We start from the raw sequence: 18334 nt of genomic DNA on the forward strand, positions 1-18334 counted from the left end.
AAAATAAAAGCAACAAGCAAGCAAGCAACATTAACACAGGGGGCACCTGAGTGGCTCAGCTGGTTAAGCATCTGACTCTAGATTTCATCTCAAGACATGATCTCATGGTTCATGAAATCAAGCCCTGCATCCAGCTCTTCTGTGCTAACATCCTGAAGCCTGCTTGGTATTCTCTCTCACCCTCTATCCCTGCCCCTCTTTCTCAAAATAAATAAACAGACATTTTTTTTAAAGAATAAAATAAAGAAGCATTAACACAAATCTCAAACTCTTCCCATTAATAGAAGAGGAAGAATCACTTCCTAATTAATTCATTCTATAAGGTCAGCATGTTATCAAATGCCCCCAGAGCCTGACAAAACATAGGAAAACAAAATTACAGACCAATATCCCTTATGAATATACATGCAAAAAATCTCAGCAAAATACAGTGTATTAGTACCCTAGAGCAGCCATAAAAAAATATTACATCAAATTTGGTAGCTTAAGAAAACAGATTTATTCTTTCACAGTTTGGGACACAGAAATCCAAAATCAACAGGCTTCTATCCTAACTTCTGGTGGCTCTGGCAATCCTTGGCATTTCTCAGTTCACAACTAGGTAACTCCAATCTCCACCTTAGTCTTCACATGGCCATGTACTGTGTCTCCTGTGTCTTCTCCAATCATCTTTTACAAGGACATTTATCATTGGATTTAGTGTTCATACTAGGCCAGGATGACCCCATTCAAGATCTTTACCTTAATTACATCCGTAAAGACCCTTATTCCCAAATGTGGTCATATGCTGAGGTTCTGGATGGACAAATCTTTTGGGGGACAAAATTAAATAATTAAAAGAATTATACACCATGATCAAAAGGGATTTATGATAGAAATACAAAGGGTGTACAACATAAGAAAAACAGTCAATGTAATATATACCATTAATTTTTTAAAAAATTTAAAAACCACATCACCATCTCAATACCAAAAAAGCATTTGACAAAATTTGACACCTTTTCACAAGATAAACACTCAACAAAATAAAAAAAAAAAATGGAACTTCCTCAATATGATAAGGAGAATTTTTGAAAAATCTACTGGTAACAACTAACTCAACAATGAAAGACTGATACTTTTCTCCCTAATATCAGGAAGAAGACATGGACACCCACTATCTAGTTCCACTGCTATTCAACATTGTACTAGAAATGCTAGCTAAAGCAATTAAGCAAGAAAAATAAAAAACATAAAAAACATCCCAATTGGAAAAGATTAAGTAAAACTATCAGTATTCACATCATCTTACCTAGAAAAAAGCTTAAAGAACACACAAAAAACATGAGAACAAATTCAGTAAAGCTACAAGGTGTAAGAACCACAAGATATCAGTTTTATTTCTACATGTGAACAATGAACAATCCAAACAGAACATTAAAGAAAAAATCCTTTTGTATCTAAAAGAATAAAATACTTAAACAAAGGATGTGAAAGACTTCCCCACTGAACACTATAGAGCAAGGCTGAAAGAAATTAAAGACATAAATAAATGGAAAGACACCCCACATTCATACAATAAAAAAACAACACAATTAAGATAATAACTTTACCCAAAGCAATCTACAGATTCAGCACAACCCCTTATCAAAATTCCACAGATCTTTTTTGCAATCCTCAAAAATCACATGGACTAGAACCTGAACAGTCAAAGCAATACTGAAAGAGAAAAATAAAATTGAAACATTCACAGTTCCCAATTACAAAACTTATTATCAAAGCTATGGCCTTTCAAAAGTTTGTATTGGCATTACAACAGACATAAAGACCAATGGAATAGTAGAGTCCAGAAATAAATCCATGTATCTACAGCCAACTGATTTTCAACAAGGGTACCAAGACCACTCAATGGGGAAAGAAGAATCTCTCCAACGAATGGTGCTGGGACATCTGCATATCCATATGCAAAAAAAAAAAGTTGGATTTAACTCAAAATGGATCAACAACTAAAAAAGTTCTAAAAAGAGAAGTCTTAGAAAGAAACATAGGTATAAATCTTACTGACCTTGGATAGCAATGGATTCTTAGATATGACACCAAAAGCATGAGCAACAAAGAAAAATTAAATAAACTGATACTAATCAAAGACTACTGTGAATCAAAGGACATTATCAAGAACATGAGAAGACAACATACAGAGTGGGAGAAAAGATTTGCAAATCATGTATCTGATAGGGATCCAGAATACATAAAGAAGTCTTACAGCTCAACAACAAAAAGACAGACAACCCAATTACAAAATAGAAAAGAATATAAATAGGGGTGCATGGGTGGCTCAGTCAGTTAAGCGTCTGACTTCGGCTCAGGTCATGATCTCACGATTTGTGGGTTGAGCTCCATGTCAGGCTCTGGGCTGAGAGCTCAGAATTGAGAGCGTGCTTCGAATTCTGTGTCTCTCTCTCTCTCTCTGCACTTCCCCTGCTAGTACTCTGTCTCTCTCTCAAAAATAAATAAACAATAAAACTAAAAGAGGGGCAGGTGGGTGGCTCAGTCGGTTGAACGTCTGACTTTGGCTCAGGTCACGATCTTGAGGTTCATGAGTTCAAGCCCCACATTGGGCTCATTGCTGTCAGCCTGTCAGTGCAGAGCCTGCTTCAGATCCTGTGTCCCCCTATCTTTGCCCCTTCCCCACTTGCACTTTCCCCCAAATAAATATTAAAGGAAGGGAAGGGGAGGGGAGGGGAGGGGAGGGAAGGAACAGACTTCTCTCCAAAGAAGATTCACATATGGCCAAAAGGCTCATGAAAAAAATGCTCAACATCACTTATTAGGGAAACAGAAATTAAAACAATGAGGTACCACTTCAAACTCACTAGGATGGCTATAATTTAAAAATTCAGAAAAAAGTTAAGTGGTGGTGAGAATGAAAAGGAATTGGATCTCTCATACTTTGCTTGGAGGACTGTAAAAATGGTGCAGCCACTATGAAGAACAGTTTGGTGGTTCCTCAAAAAGTTAAACACAGAATCACCGTACGACCCATCAATGCCACTCCTAGTATATACTCCTCAAATCTAAAAACAGATAAAATAGGTTCTTCTACAACAATGTTCACAGTAGCACTATTCCAAACAGTCAAAAGGTAGAAACAATGCAAACATCCAACATAATGTAATCTCTCTCGTATGCATGTGCACACACACTCTCGCTCTCCTTCTCTCTCTCTCTCTCTCTCTCTCTCTCTCTCACACACACACACACACACACAAATATTCAGCCATAAACAGGACTGAAGTACTAATACAGGCTTCAACAGTGATGACCTTGAAAACATTATGCCGAGAAAGAAGCCAGACTCAAAAGGTCATACGCTGTGTGATTATTATACTTAAGTAAAATATACAGAATAAGTAAACCCATAGAGACAAAAAGCAGACTGATGGTTGCCAGGGGCCAGGGGAAGAAGGAAAAATGCACAGTTTCTGCTTATGAAAGTGTATTTTCTTTTAGGGTAATAAAAATGTTTTGGAAATAAGGGCAATTAGGGGCACCCGGGTGGCTCAGTCAGCTGAGCATCCAACTCTTGATTTCAACTCAGGTCATGATCTTGCAGTTTGTGGGATTGAGCCCCGTCTGGCTCTGCGCTGATGGTGTGGAGCCTGGTTGGGATTCTCTCTCTCCCTCTCTCTCTCTGCCTCTCCTCCACGCACAAATGCACTCTCTCAAAATAAATCCACTTTTCAAAAAAATGTTTTGGGGGCACCTGGGTGGCTCAGTTGGTTAAGCATCTGACTTCGGCTCGGGTCATGATCTCATGGTTCATGACTTCGAGCCCCATGTTGGGCTCTCTGCTCTCAGCACAGAGCCCACTTTGGACCCTCTGACCCACTCTCTCTCTGCCCCTCCCCTGCTCATGTTCTCTCTCTCTCATCATTCTCTCTCAAAAATAAATAAAACATTAGAAAAATAGTAAAAAAGAAAGTAAGTTAGTTTTGGAAATTAACAGGGGTAGCAGTTGACCAATACTGTCAAAGTACTAAGTACCACTGAACTGTATATCTTAGGATGGTAAATTTTATTCTATAGGAATTTTACCTCAATTTTAAGAAAAAAGAATAAAAGATCTTGTCCTTCCTTCACAAACTATATTTCAGGATAATGAAATAATTGATAAGAAACAGGTTTTCTTTATAGAAGTAATCCTGCTAGACGGGATGGGGTGGTGGGAATAAAAGAAGTAATCCTAATGCATGACAGAATATCACAATTTATTCAACCTCTATTCAATAAAATAATGGTCTAGATACTGGTCAACAGCTGCTGATACCACAAAAAAGAAAAAAGGAAGTATCATATGCTTCATGAAGAAGTATACAACACCATGAAGTATTTTTAGCTGCCCCCACAATAAACTGAACGAACAAGCCTAACTACTCATGTACAGAAAATACATGGAACAAAGCAACGTGTTCACACACACACCATCTGAGATGCCATCAGCAACATCTACTGTGAGAAACCCTGCAGGGCAAATGTCCCACATTTTCCACAAGTAAACCAACAAGGAAATCAAGGGGGAGGATTACAAAGAGACCTAAGAGATATTTTAAGCAATTGCAACGTAGGCACCTTATAGATCCAGCTTATGGACCTTATTTGGATACTGACTTATTCAAACATAAAAAGATAACATTTAGGGGTACCAAGTGGCCCAGTGGGTTAAGCGTCAGACTCTTGATTTCGGGTCAGGTCATGATGTCACAGTTCATGAGACCAAACCCCACATTGGGCTCTGCACTGATAGCACGGAGCCTACTTGGGATCCTGTCTCTCCCTCTCTGCCCCTCCCCTATGCTGGCACGCATGCACATTCTCTCTCTCTCTCAAAACAAATACATAAACAATAAAAAAATTAAGAAAAAGATAAAAACAGAAAAAGAAAAACATTTAGGAGATCAGGAAACTTCAAACAAAGACTGAACGATTGATGGCTTTAAGAAATTCTTGTCAATTTTTTATGTGTCATAATATATTGTATACTTTTTAAATATCCATGCGTGTCAGTGATGCTCACAAAATTCAAAATAATCGTAAGAATGGGGTATGGAAAGGTATAAATGAAACAAGACTGGCCATGACTTGATCACTGTTAAAGGTTGGTCCCTGGGGATTCTCCCTACTTTTTTGTAGGCTCAAAATTTCCCATAATGAAATAGACATATAATTTTTCAATATACCTGTAAACTTTTACCACTTAATACCTCTGCTGTCCATTCCTTCATTTTTACCCTCCTACTACTATCTTCAACCAGTCCCTCATCAATCTCTCTCTTAGACTGCAATAAAGCAGAGTCTCATCTTGGCAAGGTTCGGATTCTAAAGCAAAAAATAAGCATAATCAAAACTATCCTTGGGGCACCTGGGTGGCTCAGTCAGTTAAAGGCCCAACTTCAGCTCAGGTCCTGATCTCGTGGTTTTTGAGTTCGAGCCCTGTGTCAAACTCTGTGCTGACCACTCAGAGCCTGGAGCCTGCTTCAGATTCTGCGTCTCCCTCTCTCTCTGCCCCTCCACCACTTGCACTCTGTCTCTCAAAAATAAATAAACACGAAAAACAATTTAAAAAAAAACTATCCTTGAAAAATCCCTTAAAATTCCAACAGAAAATGCATTACACTGTATATCATTTTGAATATATATAAATATCAAGATTCTGTAAGTTCTTCTCATCTTTCTGTCACATAGTATCTACCAATGACCCTCAATTCATTTTGAAATTTCTTCAACAATTCAAGTAATAAATAATCCAATTAAAAATGGGCAGAGGACATAGACATTCCTCCAAAGAAGACACCTAGATGACCCACAGACACATGAAAAGATGCTCAACATCACTCATCATCAGAGAAATGCAAATCAAAAGCACAATGAACTATCACCCCACACCTGTCATAATGGCTAAAATAAAAAGCACAACAAACAACAAGTGTTGGTGAGGATGTGAGGAAAAAGGAACCCTCGTGCACAACTAGTGAAAATGCAAAATTATGCAGCCACTATGGAAAACAGTATGGAGGTTCCTCAAAAATTAGAAATAAAATTGCCATATGATCCAGCAATCACACTCCTAGGTATCTACCCAAAGAATACAAAAAAAAACTCTGGTTTGAAAAGATATATTCACTTCTATGTTTATTGCTGCATTATTTACAATAGCCAAATTATGGAAGCTGCCCAAATGTCCACTGATAGATGAATGGCTAAGAAGATGTGGGAGTGCCTGGCTGGCTCAGTCAGAAGAGCATGCAACTCCTGATCTCAGGGTTGTGAGTTCAAGACTCACGCTGGGTGCAGAGATTGCTGCAAAGAAAATAAACTTAAACTTTAAAAAAGACATAGTATATACATATAATGGACTATTATTCAGCTATTAAAAGGAATGAAAGCTTGTCATTTGCAACAACACAGATGAATCTAGAGTTATAATGCTAAGTGAAAAAAGTCAGAGAAAGACAAATACCATATTATTTTACTCGTATGTGGAATTTAAGAAATGAACAAACCAAAAAAAAAGACACAAACAAACAAAAAAAAAAAAGTACTCTTAACTATAGAGAACAAACTAATGGTTACCTGAGAGGAGGTGTGGTGGGAGGTGGGGGGGGGGGGTGGTATGAAACAGGTGAAGGGGAAGAAGAGTAACACTTATCAGGCTGCCTGGGTGGCTCAGTCAATTAAGCACCTGACTCTTAAGTTTGCCTTGGGTCATGATCACATGAGATCAAGCCTGGGCAAGGCACCTGCCTAAGATTCTCTCTCTCTCCCTCTGCCCTTCCCCCACTCAGGCTCTCTCTCAAAAACAAAACAAAACAAAAATGTGTAATACTCTTGATGAGCATGGAGTAATATACAGAATTGTTGAATCACTATCTTTTACTCTTGAAACTAATATAACACTGTATGTTAACTATACTAGAATTAAAAATTTTCTTAATTAAAAAAATAAATGAGAAGTAGCATCACCACCTCTTGCCTGACCCCTCAATAATATATTTCATATCTTTGTCAATGATGGTTGGGAAAGCCTTACAGTCATTCACAGGGAGTCCCATTAACGTTTGCCTAGAGTGTATGCTCACACTGGGTAAAATGGCAAACTGAATTACCTCTACAATTTATTTATTTGCCTATATCTCTCCCCATCCCCCAGGATATATAGTTGATTTCAAGTATGTTAAATGCACTTATAATTCAGCTCCACTATTCTTTTTTATAGCTGGTGTAGTGTCATATCCTTCCAATCTATTCACCACAATGCCATCAGAGAGTGATCCTTCTAAAATAGAAATCTGTTACTCCTCAGCTTCAGTGGCTCCCCACAATCAACAGGATGAAGTCCTTAGGACAGAAAAGGAGGTGGGGAAGGAGGGGGGGGAGAGGGAAGGACAGGAGCAGGGGAGGGGAAGGAATGACAACTTTGTGTGTATTATCGGTTTCACCTCTCAGAAGGCCTGCCATTCAAACCTTAGTCTAATTCCCAATTGTTTCCAATTCTGTATATCTGTGTCTTTATCATTTGCTTCTCCTTCTGCCTGTAATACCCCAACCCCACTTTTCACATACTAACCTATGTTAAGCTTAAGTATTTACTTACCTTTAACAACTGAGAACTACATACAGCAGCTGAGATTGAGAAAATTAAAAGCTGCATTGAGAAACTCCTCATCCTGACTGCCAGAAAAGGAAAACCTAAACTAAAAACTTGTAATATACTTTCCAGCATGAAAAAAAGGGTATTAGATATTAAAGAACAGTTATTATCAATACTGTACCATCAGGTACATTGTGGGGTTTTGTTAACTACTCTAGAAATCTAATTAGCATTTCTATAGGAAAATGCATTCGAGGTTCCAAAATAATTTACAAATCAATTTTGGAACATAATTTAGTCAGAATGTTTTAAATACACATCAAATTTAGACTCTAACAAAGATGGCATTTCAAATCAGTGAAGAAAAGATGAACAGTTTAATAAATGGTGATGGGACAAATGGAAGCATTTTAGCATCTAGGAAAAAATAAAGTTGGATCCATACCTCACATTGTATTACCTGGATACATTCCAAATGTATCAAAGATTAAACTGTAAAAAAAAAAGAAACCATAAAAATACTCGAGGAAAATGTGAAAGAATTCCTTTACTAACTCTGGAGTGGAAAGCCTTTCTAACTAATGGTTCAAAATACAGAAGCCATGAAAGACAAGATTAAAAAATAAACCTAAATAAGAATCAAGAACTTCTGCATGGTAAAAAGCCCCATAAGACTGAACAACTGGGAAAACCTGGTTCAACTTATATCACAAAAGCCTAAGGAATGAGGGGCTCCTATGAAAGCTCCAACAAATCAAAAAGAAAATGATCAACAACCAAAGAGAAAAATCATATTAACAGACCACAAAGAGAAAAATGCAAATTGCTTTTAAAAACGTAAGATGCTCAGGGGCGCCTGGGTGGCGCAGTCGGTTAAGCGTCCGACTTCAGCCAGGTCACGATCTCGCGGTCCGGGAGTTCGAGCCCCGTGTCGGGCTCTGGGCTGATGGCTCAGAGCCTGGAGCCTGTTTCCGATTCTGTGTCTCCCTCTCTCTCTGCCCCTCCCCCGTTCATGCTCTGTCTCTCTCTGTCCCAAAAATAAATAAACGTTGGAAAAAAAAAAAAAAAAAAACCACGTAAGATGTTCAGCTTTACTCATAATAAGAGAAATGTAAAATAAATGCTCTGAGATACCAATTTTCACCTACTGGATTACCAAAGGGTATGGAGAACACAAGTTTTTCATTCACTGCTGCTGGAAACAAATTGGCACAACCACTAGGGAGAATAATTTGGGAATATCTACCAAACTAACTGCAAAATCCCTTTCACCCAACAGTTCCACCCCTGGGAATTAATAATCCTACAGACATAAGAGCATATATGCAAAATGACATGTACACAAGTCATGAAAGCAGAAGATCAGAAAGTCTATCAACAGGTGACTGATCACACAAAAAAAGAAAGCTTTAAACTACTAATAGATAAATTTGTTCACTGGAAAAATTAAGATACTTAAAAATTAGAGAAGAAAATATTTGTTAATTCACATTTATTTCTATATGCAAAAATAAAAAACCTAGAAGGATATGTAGAGAAGTAATAACAGCAACTATATCAAAGCAGGAAAGTTGTTGAGAAACTAGGCAAATGGTGAACAAGGATAGGAGAAAAGGTTTCTAACATTTTTTAAATTTTGTACATGACTGTAACAGTCTAACCATTAAGTTTGTATACAAATAAATTTATGTAGAGCCAGGCAAAAACATTTTATTTTTCCCTTTCATTTACTAACATCATTACTCTATCCCAAAATGCTTTAGAATTGGCTGCCCAAAATGGAAGTGTACTAACAGTAGTTATAACCTGTGCTTTTAAAAGTTTCTTTATCGGTTAGTTTTCATAGTATGCACAATTTAAGACATTCATGTTTACATATTTAAGAATGGTACTGAGTTATAAAGAAACACGGATTTCTCAGAGGAAAGTAATGAAAAATGGAGATATAAATGAGAAATACACAAGGGTTCTCAGGAAAGCACACCAAAATTTAAAGACAGAAGTCAGTATTTCTTTATATTCAAGCAACAAAATTCCTCAGGGTGTTAAAATTAAGAATTCACTGGAAATATCATCTGTCTAGCAATACACAAAAGAGAGGGGAAAAAAGATTGTACAACACTAGAGTTTAGCTCTAACAAAAAAAGTGGTTTATGTTTCCAAAAATAATTTCTAATATAAGAAACTGTACCCATTTTTTTTTAAATCAAGATTTTAATTAGAAGTATGTAGACCATTCTGCACAAGAAAAGTGCTTAAAAGTTTGCCCACGAAGTACGGGGAAGAAATGCATAAATTACATACACTACTATTACAATTATTTTGAGTGGTAAACATTTATTTGATATTATAATATGAACTGCCAGATATTTTTAAATACCCCCCACTCCACTTTTCAATAAAAAATTTTTAAAAAGTCTCTGTACTTACCCCCATTATCTGTTCTTTTTAAAGCTCCATCCTTATGAGGACACAGTTCACATCTCTATGTAAAAAAAAGAAAAAAAGATTTTTCAGATTACCAAGCTATAACAAATTCTCTATAACTTCAAAACTATTAAAAATGTGGGAGTATGTGCACTACTTACCACTAAGAGTTTTTCAGAATATTCCTCACAAAGTAATTCTCCTCGACATGGGATCATCCTCAGAACACCAGATAATTTTATACACATCTATACATATGTGCGTATATAAGTATGTACACATATACACACATGTTTTAAGTAATTGCTACACCCAATGTGGGGTGTGAACTCACAACCCACAGATCAAAGAGTCACATGCTCTGACTGAGCCAACCAGGAACACCATCAGATAACAACTTTACAAAAGTATTACTCAACTATTACATTCCTGCCATGATTTTTTGTAACATGAATAAATACAAAGAGGGGGCTGAAGCACAGTTTTTAACATTTGCCTCTATCCGTTTGCTTTCTGTCTAGGATTATCTAGTATTATCATAGTCAGTTAGGTTTGGTTTCTCCTAAAATAAAGAGCCAAAGTCAAAAACTTTGAATTTTGATTTAAATGAGGGGCAGCTGGGTGGCTCAGTTGGTTAAAACGCCCGACTTTGCTCAGGTCGTGATCTCAGTTTGTGGGTTCGAGCCCCGCATCGGGCTCTGTGCTAACAGTTTGGACCTGGAGACTGCTTTGGGTTCTGTGTCTCCCTCTCTCTACCCCTCACCTGCTCACACACACTCTCTCTCTCTCTCTCTCAAAAATAAATAAACATTAAAAAAAATCGGGGGGGGGGGGGCAGCAAATACTGTTTCATATACTGTTGATAGCACTATAATCCAATTCTTTTGGAAAGCAATTTATAGCAACATGATTCCAGAAAAATACTAATTCAATTACTTCATTTCTAGAGAGCCAAAGGAAAAATATGATAGAAATAGGCACTAAGTACTATGTGTCATTTTTATATCATTTATATACTTTAATTTCAAGACATGAAAATGTATGTATATAAAAATACTTTATATGGCTTTTTATTATAACTATAAAAATTGTATGAAAAGTCTAACTGTATAACACTGAGAGAACTAATATAATAGTACATTAACAAATATTTATACATAGAAATGAACTCTAAAATATACAAAACATATTAACAGGATTATGGTGAGGATGGTAAGATTATGAGTGAATTTATTTCTTTATTCTAAAATACTTCATTTCTTTTATAATTGGAATTTTTGTAGCAATACATTACTACATGTTATATCTTCCTACGAAAGATAAAAATAATATAGGAGACTTTAAAGAAAAAACTTTCAGGAAAAGAAAAGAAGGTTAAGTTATAGTTAAAAGACTGTACCCTAAACCCAGGAAGAAAGGATCTGGTATGAGGGACCTTGGACCACAGGGACTCCAGATCCTATAGTCAACCAATCCAAAGTGGAAGGTTTTATAGGGCAGGATGCAGTCACACATGTTACTATTACAATTCCACAGATCCATTCTTATTTTAGTGAGAAGTAGTGTTAAAAAGGTATAAGTAGGGGGCCAAGGCAGGGGAAAAAACTAAAAATTAAAAATTAAAAATAGTACAAGTAAATCCTATGAAAGGTAACAGACATTATAACGAAACCAAAAACAAACAAACAAGCACACATTAAAGACCTCACATTTTAGAGGAAAAAAAAAAAAAAAACAAGAAAGAAAACGAAGGAAAAAGAAAAAACACCTTTAATTGAAATGGCCCCAACAAATGCCAAGTTACACAAGGTGGCTCTTTCTTTTCTACATCATATAGTATAGCAAAAAATGATGCAACTATTTTCCATCTTCAGAATGTAAATGTCAATTTCCAAATACTTTTACTACTTTATATTAGATTCTTCTGCCAAAAGATAAAACCCACTATAGCAACTCACTAAATCAAGTACAGCCAACAAAAATACTGACCTTCAGGAAGCTGTGGTTATGTAACAATCTATTGCACTCATACTGGCTTGCCCACACTGTGATTACCATCATATTGCAAAAACAACAAGGTAATAAATGAAAATAATATAAATAGATAAAAATAAATAAAATGATAAAAGAGAAGGTTTTAAGTTTGATCTTCCTCATATTATATAGAAGATATAACTGTGGCACACAGATGCATCTGTAGGATAAAACATTTACCATCACTATTCCTTTTTTTTTTTTTTTTTAAGCAAAAGATAAAAAATAAATCTAAAATAACCTATCTTGGGGCACCTGACGTGGCTCAGTCGGTTAAGTGTCCGACTTCAGTTCAGGTCATGATCTCATGGCTCATGAATTCAAGCCCCGTGTCAGGCTCTGTGCTGACACCTTCAGAGCCTGAAGCCTGCTTTGAATTCTGTGTCTCCCTTTCTCTCTGCCCCTCCCTTGCTCATGCTCTCTCTCTCAAAAATAAACTTTTTTAACTTTAAAAAAATAAAACAAAATAATCTATATTCTCTTGTGTTTTACAAAGGCTCAAGGTTAAAACAGAAATGAGCAACCTAGTGCCAAGGTTGTGGTCTCCAAACAACATTTCCCAAAGGAACCAGGACCCCTAAGAGATGTAGAGAATTCTTGGTCTAGGTCAGGTAAGTCCAGGTAACTTGTTCTATCAACTAGCCAGGAAGCAATAAAAGACTACTGTAGTCATGTCCAAAGGATTTATCAGCCAACCTAAAGAGGTTCCTGCCAGCCAAAGATGAAATCATTTAAGACCAATAAAAGATAATAACTGCAATGAACTGAAACACACCAAATATTTTTAAATCTGTAATAAAATTCATTTGTACTTCCAAAACAGCTAAGTAAGGTTATAAGAGAGAAACTCCTATACAGATAAACAGCCAGATTCTGGTTTCCCACTAGAAGTCAAAACTTGGAAGGAACCAGCAAGAAGTCTCCCATTTTTTAGGACTTACTTTTAGCCTGAAGGCAAATTTGTACATACAGGATCTGTCTCACTAACCCTGGACCATACCTGCACAGAACAAGCTTGAACCCAATTAAGGAAAAATGAAATAAAAGAAGATTTAAGCAACTGCTCAAAATATACAATAAGCAGTTTGAATCCAACCAAATCAACTGCCTGATAAAAGCAGTAACAATTTCCTCAAAGGAATATAACAGAATCAAGGCTTCCCACATACAACATTCACAACGTCTAGAAAACAATCCAAATTACCTAATCTATTAAGAACCAGAAAAATGTTAATCATGCTTACGATAAACGACAATCAATAAAGGCCAACCAACCTTAAGATGACCTAGACACTGGATTAAGACTTTAAATAGCGATTATAAAATAGAGTCCTAGGAGGCAAATAAAATGTACCTCTATGAAGTGAAATAAGAAATCCCAACAAGAAACTATAAAAAAGAATTCAATAAAAATTCTAAAACCCAAAGCTAAAATTTGTGAAGTGAAAAATCTACTGGACAGATTTAACAGAATCAAGATGACAAATAGAGTCAGTGAGCTTGAAGCTACACTAAGTCAAATCTTTACTCTGAGAGAAAATTGTGGGGAAAAAATGAACAAGGCTTCAGGGACCGACTGAATGGTATCAAGAAATCGAACATGTATAACTGATGGTCTGGAAAAGGAGGAAGAAAAGGGGTAGGGAGTAAGAATACAGAATATGAGAATACCAAAAAGAGTTCTGAAAACTAGTGGATGAAAATTTTGATTTGAAGAAAGACAACTTTACGGATTCAAAAAGCACAGGGAATCCCAAATAGCCAAACTGGTTGCTGAAAAGCAAACGCAGGACAATCTCTTCAAGGAGCCAAGAGAAAATGACACATCAGATACAGGGGAACGGTGATTAGAGAAATGGCTGATTTCTCATCATAAAGTATGGAAGCCAAAAGACAGTAAAATAAAATCTTTAAAGTGCTTCAAGAAAAAGAACTGTAGTTCCACCCAGAATTCTATATGCAACTAATATATCCTTCAAAAACAAAGGTGAAACAGATATTTTCACGTAAAAGGCAGTAAACAGAATTCATCACCAGGAGACATGGACTACAACAAAGGCTAATAGAAGAAGTTCTTCATAATAAAAGGAAATGGTACTAGATGAAAATATAAATCTTTAGGAAGTGAAGAAGAGGACCACAAATGGTAAATATCTGAAGAATATAAAAAATTTTAGTTCTTAAATTCTCAAAACTACAAATGATTATTGAAAGCAAAAATTATAATACTGTTTTCTGGAGGTTATAACGTATAGATCTAACACATATAACAAGAGCATAACTGACAGCAGACAAACGGTACATCAAACAATCTCTATGGTTGCAAGATTTCTACACATTCAAGAAGTGATACAGTATTAACTGTAAGTGGTACACTATATAAATACACGATAAAAAGCCAAGGAAAGATAATGAAATTGCTAAAGAAATAAATGCTAAAAGGAATAGCTTTACAAAACTGATATATTAAAATTTTAATCTATATGCAGGGGTGCCCGGGAGGCTCAGTCGGTTGAGCGACTGACTTCGGCTAAGGTTATGATCTTGCGGTGAGTTTGAGCCCCTCTTCTGGCTCTAAGTTGACAGCTCAGAGCCTGGAGCCTGCTTCAGTTCTCGGTCTCCCTCTCTCTGCCCTTCTGTTCATGCTGTCTTTCTCCCTCTCAAACATAAATAAATAAACTTTAAAAAAATGTTTTTTAATAAATAAAAGTAAAACAAAAGACATGCAAGACCAAAGACTGAAAACTACAAAATATAGGGAAGAAAAAAAAAAAAAAACAAAGATGATCTAAATAAATGGAGATATACCTTGTAATTAAGAGGAAGACTTGTGGAACCCAGGGGACTCAATGGGATAAGTGTCCAACTTCAGCCCAGGTCATGATCTCACAGTTCATGATTTCGAACCCCGTGTCAGGTTCTGTGCTGACACCTTAAGAGCCTGGAGCCTACTTCAGATTCTGCCCTCCCCCCTCCCCTCCCCGACCCCCCCCCCCCCCACTCTCCCCCACACACTCTCTCTCTCTCTCTCTCAAAAACAAACAAACATTAAAAATATTTTTTTTTAATAGGAAGACTCAACATGTTAACATGTCAATTCTCCTCAAACTGACCTACAGATTGAAAGCAATGATAATCATAATCCTATCAACCTTTTTGAAGAAACAGAAAAGCTAATATTGTAATTTAAATAAAGTGCTTAAGACTTAAATATGCAAAGCAATCTTGATAAGGATGGAAAAGGTTGAAGGACTTGCAAATCTAACTTCAAGACTTACTATAAAGTACAAATAATCAAACTAGTATTACAATGATATAAAGACAGACAAATAAATCAATGGAGCCGAATGAAGACTCCTGCAATAGCCCACTTACGCAGCCAAGTGCTGTTTCACCAAAGCAGTTCAGTAAGGAAAGGAGACTCTTTTCAACAAATGGGGCAGAAACTGGTTATCCAGATGCAAACAACAGACCCTACAAAACTTAACTTGAGATACATTACAGACCTAAGTATAAATTAACAAAAACAAAGTTTTAGATGAAACAAAGCAAATGACCTTCATGATTTCAGGGTTAGGCAAAAGTGTCTTAGCTCATAGTAGACAATAAAGACCAAAAACTGACAGACTTCATCAGACAAATATTTCTGCTCATCAAAAGCACAGTTAAGTAAATGAGATGGGGTGCCTGGGTTGGCTCAGTCAGTTGAGCGTCCAACTTCAGCTCAGGTCATGATCTCACGGTTCACGGGTTAGAGCCCGGCGTCGGGCTCTGTGCTGACAGCTTGGAGCCTGGAGCTTGCTTTGGATTCTGTGTCTGCCCCTTTCTCTGTCCCCCCCCCACCCCCACCGTTCATGTTCTCCGTCTCAGAAATAAATAAACATTAAAAAAGAAAAGGAGGGGCGCCTGGGTGGCGCAGTCGGTTAAGCGTCCGACTTCAGCCAGGTCACGATCTCGCGGTCCGTGAGTTCGAGCCCCGCGTCGGGCTCTGGGCTGATGGCTCGGAGCCTGGAGCCTGTTTCCGATTCTGTGTCTCCCTCTCTCTCTGCCCCTCCCCCATTCATGCTCTGTCTCTCTCTGTCCCAAAAATAAATAAACGTTGAAAAAAAATTAAAAAAAAAAAAAAAAAGGAAAGGAGGGAAAAAAACACAGACTTGGAGAAAGTACTTACAAAACATTTATCTAACAAAAGACTAGTATCCAGGACATGTAAGGATCTTTAAAAAGACAGAATTTAAAAGGGGGGGGGGGGGATTTTACCAAACTCTTCACAAGGGAAAACACACAAATGGTCAACAAGCAAATTAAAATGTGCTCAACATCACTAGTCATTATGAAAATGTACAATAAAACCATAATAATATCACTTCTAGTCGGGATTGAGTAAAAGGGACCAACTTCAACCTTTTGCATAAGATAACAAAAACCTAACAAAATGTATATGAAACAACAGCACTGAAGATTTTGGAAAAGTAATGAAAGACAGTGATCCTGGGAAACAAAAAACAAACAACAAGAGAGGCCATACATTTGCCCAGCTTACTGCCTTGAGTTTCCAGGCCATGAACAGGCAGAAGGAACCCAGGCAGGGCATGTGGTCTCCCCAAGTTGAAGAAATAATGTTGGGCATCCAAGAAAGCCAAGGCAGTTAGAACTCAAAAGGAATACTGGCACTGAGGAGAGAGCGAGAGAAAAAGAAAAAGGAAGAGATCTAAGGAGGCCTGTCCTAGAAAATACTGAGTAATCAGTACTTGCATGCGAGAGAACTATTCAAGGCCAGGTAGAGAACCACCAGTTGAATCAGAAATAACCCCAGCACCAGAACTCACAGAAGGATGCAAATAATGCTTGTTTCGGAAAGTCAGAATTAAAACACCCAATAATTAATACTGCATCAAAGTACTAAGAAGGATTATGCCTCCGAAAGTGGGAAAAGTTAACCCTAGACTAAACTGAGCTCTGGTCTATCTAAACAAAACATAAAACCAAGACCCAAAAGGGACAAACTTTTCTAATAACCATGTCACAGAACAAAGTACAAAAAGTATTTTTAGGCACACTAAAATAGAGAACATAACAAGATAAAATTCACAATGATTAAAAATCAATACAAACTTACAAGACATACACACAGAAGCAACAAATTACATCCAATAATGAAACAAGTACCAGTCAAACCAATCCTGAAATGACACATAACAAATTTAGTACACAAATCTTATAAAACAATTATAGTGAATACACTCACTGTTCAAAAAGCTGGCAAAAACATTAAACATGTTAAGTAGAAATATGAATAAGAGTTTTTAAAAATTTGAACTTCTAGCGATGAAAATGACCAAGGTCTAAGATGAAAAATATACTGAAAAAAAAAAAAAGATGAAAAATATATTGTATAAGATTTACAGCACAAGAAATCAAGTAATAGCTAATAACTAAAATGAAACACATAGAAAAAATACTTTAAAAAATTAACAGAGTACGGGGCACCTGGCTGGCTCAGTAAATGGAGCACATGACACTTGATCTTGGAGTCGTGACTTTGAGCCCCAAGAGTAGAGTTTATTTAAAAATAAATGAGGACAGTTTAAGTTAGCTGTAAGTTAACTTCAAAAGGCCAAATATACTTGAATTTGGAGCCACTAACAAGGAGATAATGCAGGTGAAAAAAATCGGGAAAAATGTCAACAATTTGCCATTCTTAATGATATTGTAAGCATACAGAACAAAAGCACTCTTTAAACACCAAGCAATAGAAATATAATGAAATGTAAACCATGTGTCAATATATCCAAAGAAAGAAAGAAATGTAAACTAAAACATATGATTACAATTGGCAAAAATCTTTATATATAATATACTTTTAAGTATCTTTAAAGCAGCCAGAGAAACAGTTCATATTACATCATGGAGTATCAAAAAAAGTAAAAATGGTTATATCAATATCACTTAAAGTAGATTTAAAAATCAATATTATCGGGATGCCTGGGTGGCTCAGTCAGCTGAGCATCTGACTTCAACTCAGGTCATGATCTCACGGTTCATGGGTTCAAGCCCCACGTCAGGCTCTGTGCGGACAGCTCAGAGCCTGGAACCTGCTTCAGGTTCTGTGCCTCCCTCTCTCTCTCTGCCCCTCCCCTGCTCGTGGTCTGTCTCTCTCTCTCAAAAATAAAATAAACATTAAAAAATTTTTTAATCAATACTATCAGAAAAAGGAGGCTTATTTCACAAAGACAGTGGGTTTAA

General features: G+C 36.6%; 1 protein-coding gene across 16 annotated transcripts in view; it reads right to left on the minus strand.

Annotated features, from left to right (window-relative positions):
- The window catches only part of MLLT10 (MLLT10 histone lysine methyltransferase DOT1L cofactor), a 249725-nt gene that overhangs the window by 189470 nt on the left and 41921 nt on the right, over positions 1-18334 (minus strand). For all 16 annotated transcript variants that reach the window (XM_040451254.1, XM_040451253.1, XM_040451252.1 and 13 more), the window contains one exon: positions 10058-10112. In XM_040451254.1, the coding sequence (XP_040307188.1) occupies positions 10058-10112 (55 nt within the window). The remainder of the gene's footprint in view (positions 1-10057; positions 10113-18334) is intronic.

Source organism: Herpailurus yagouaroundi, unplaced genomic scaffold (genome assembly GCF_014898765.1).
Source record: "Herpailurus yagouaroundi ecotype Mexico unplaced genomic scaffold, PumYag 203, whole genome shotgun sequence".
Taxonomy (NCBI): Eukaryota; Metazoa; Chordata; class Mammalia; order Carnivora; family Felidae; genus Herpailurus; species Herpailurus yagouaroundi.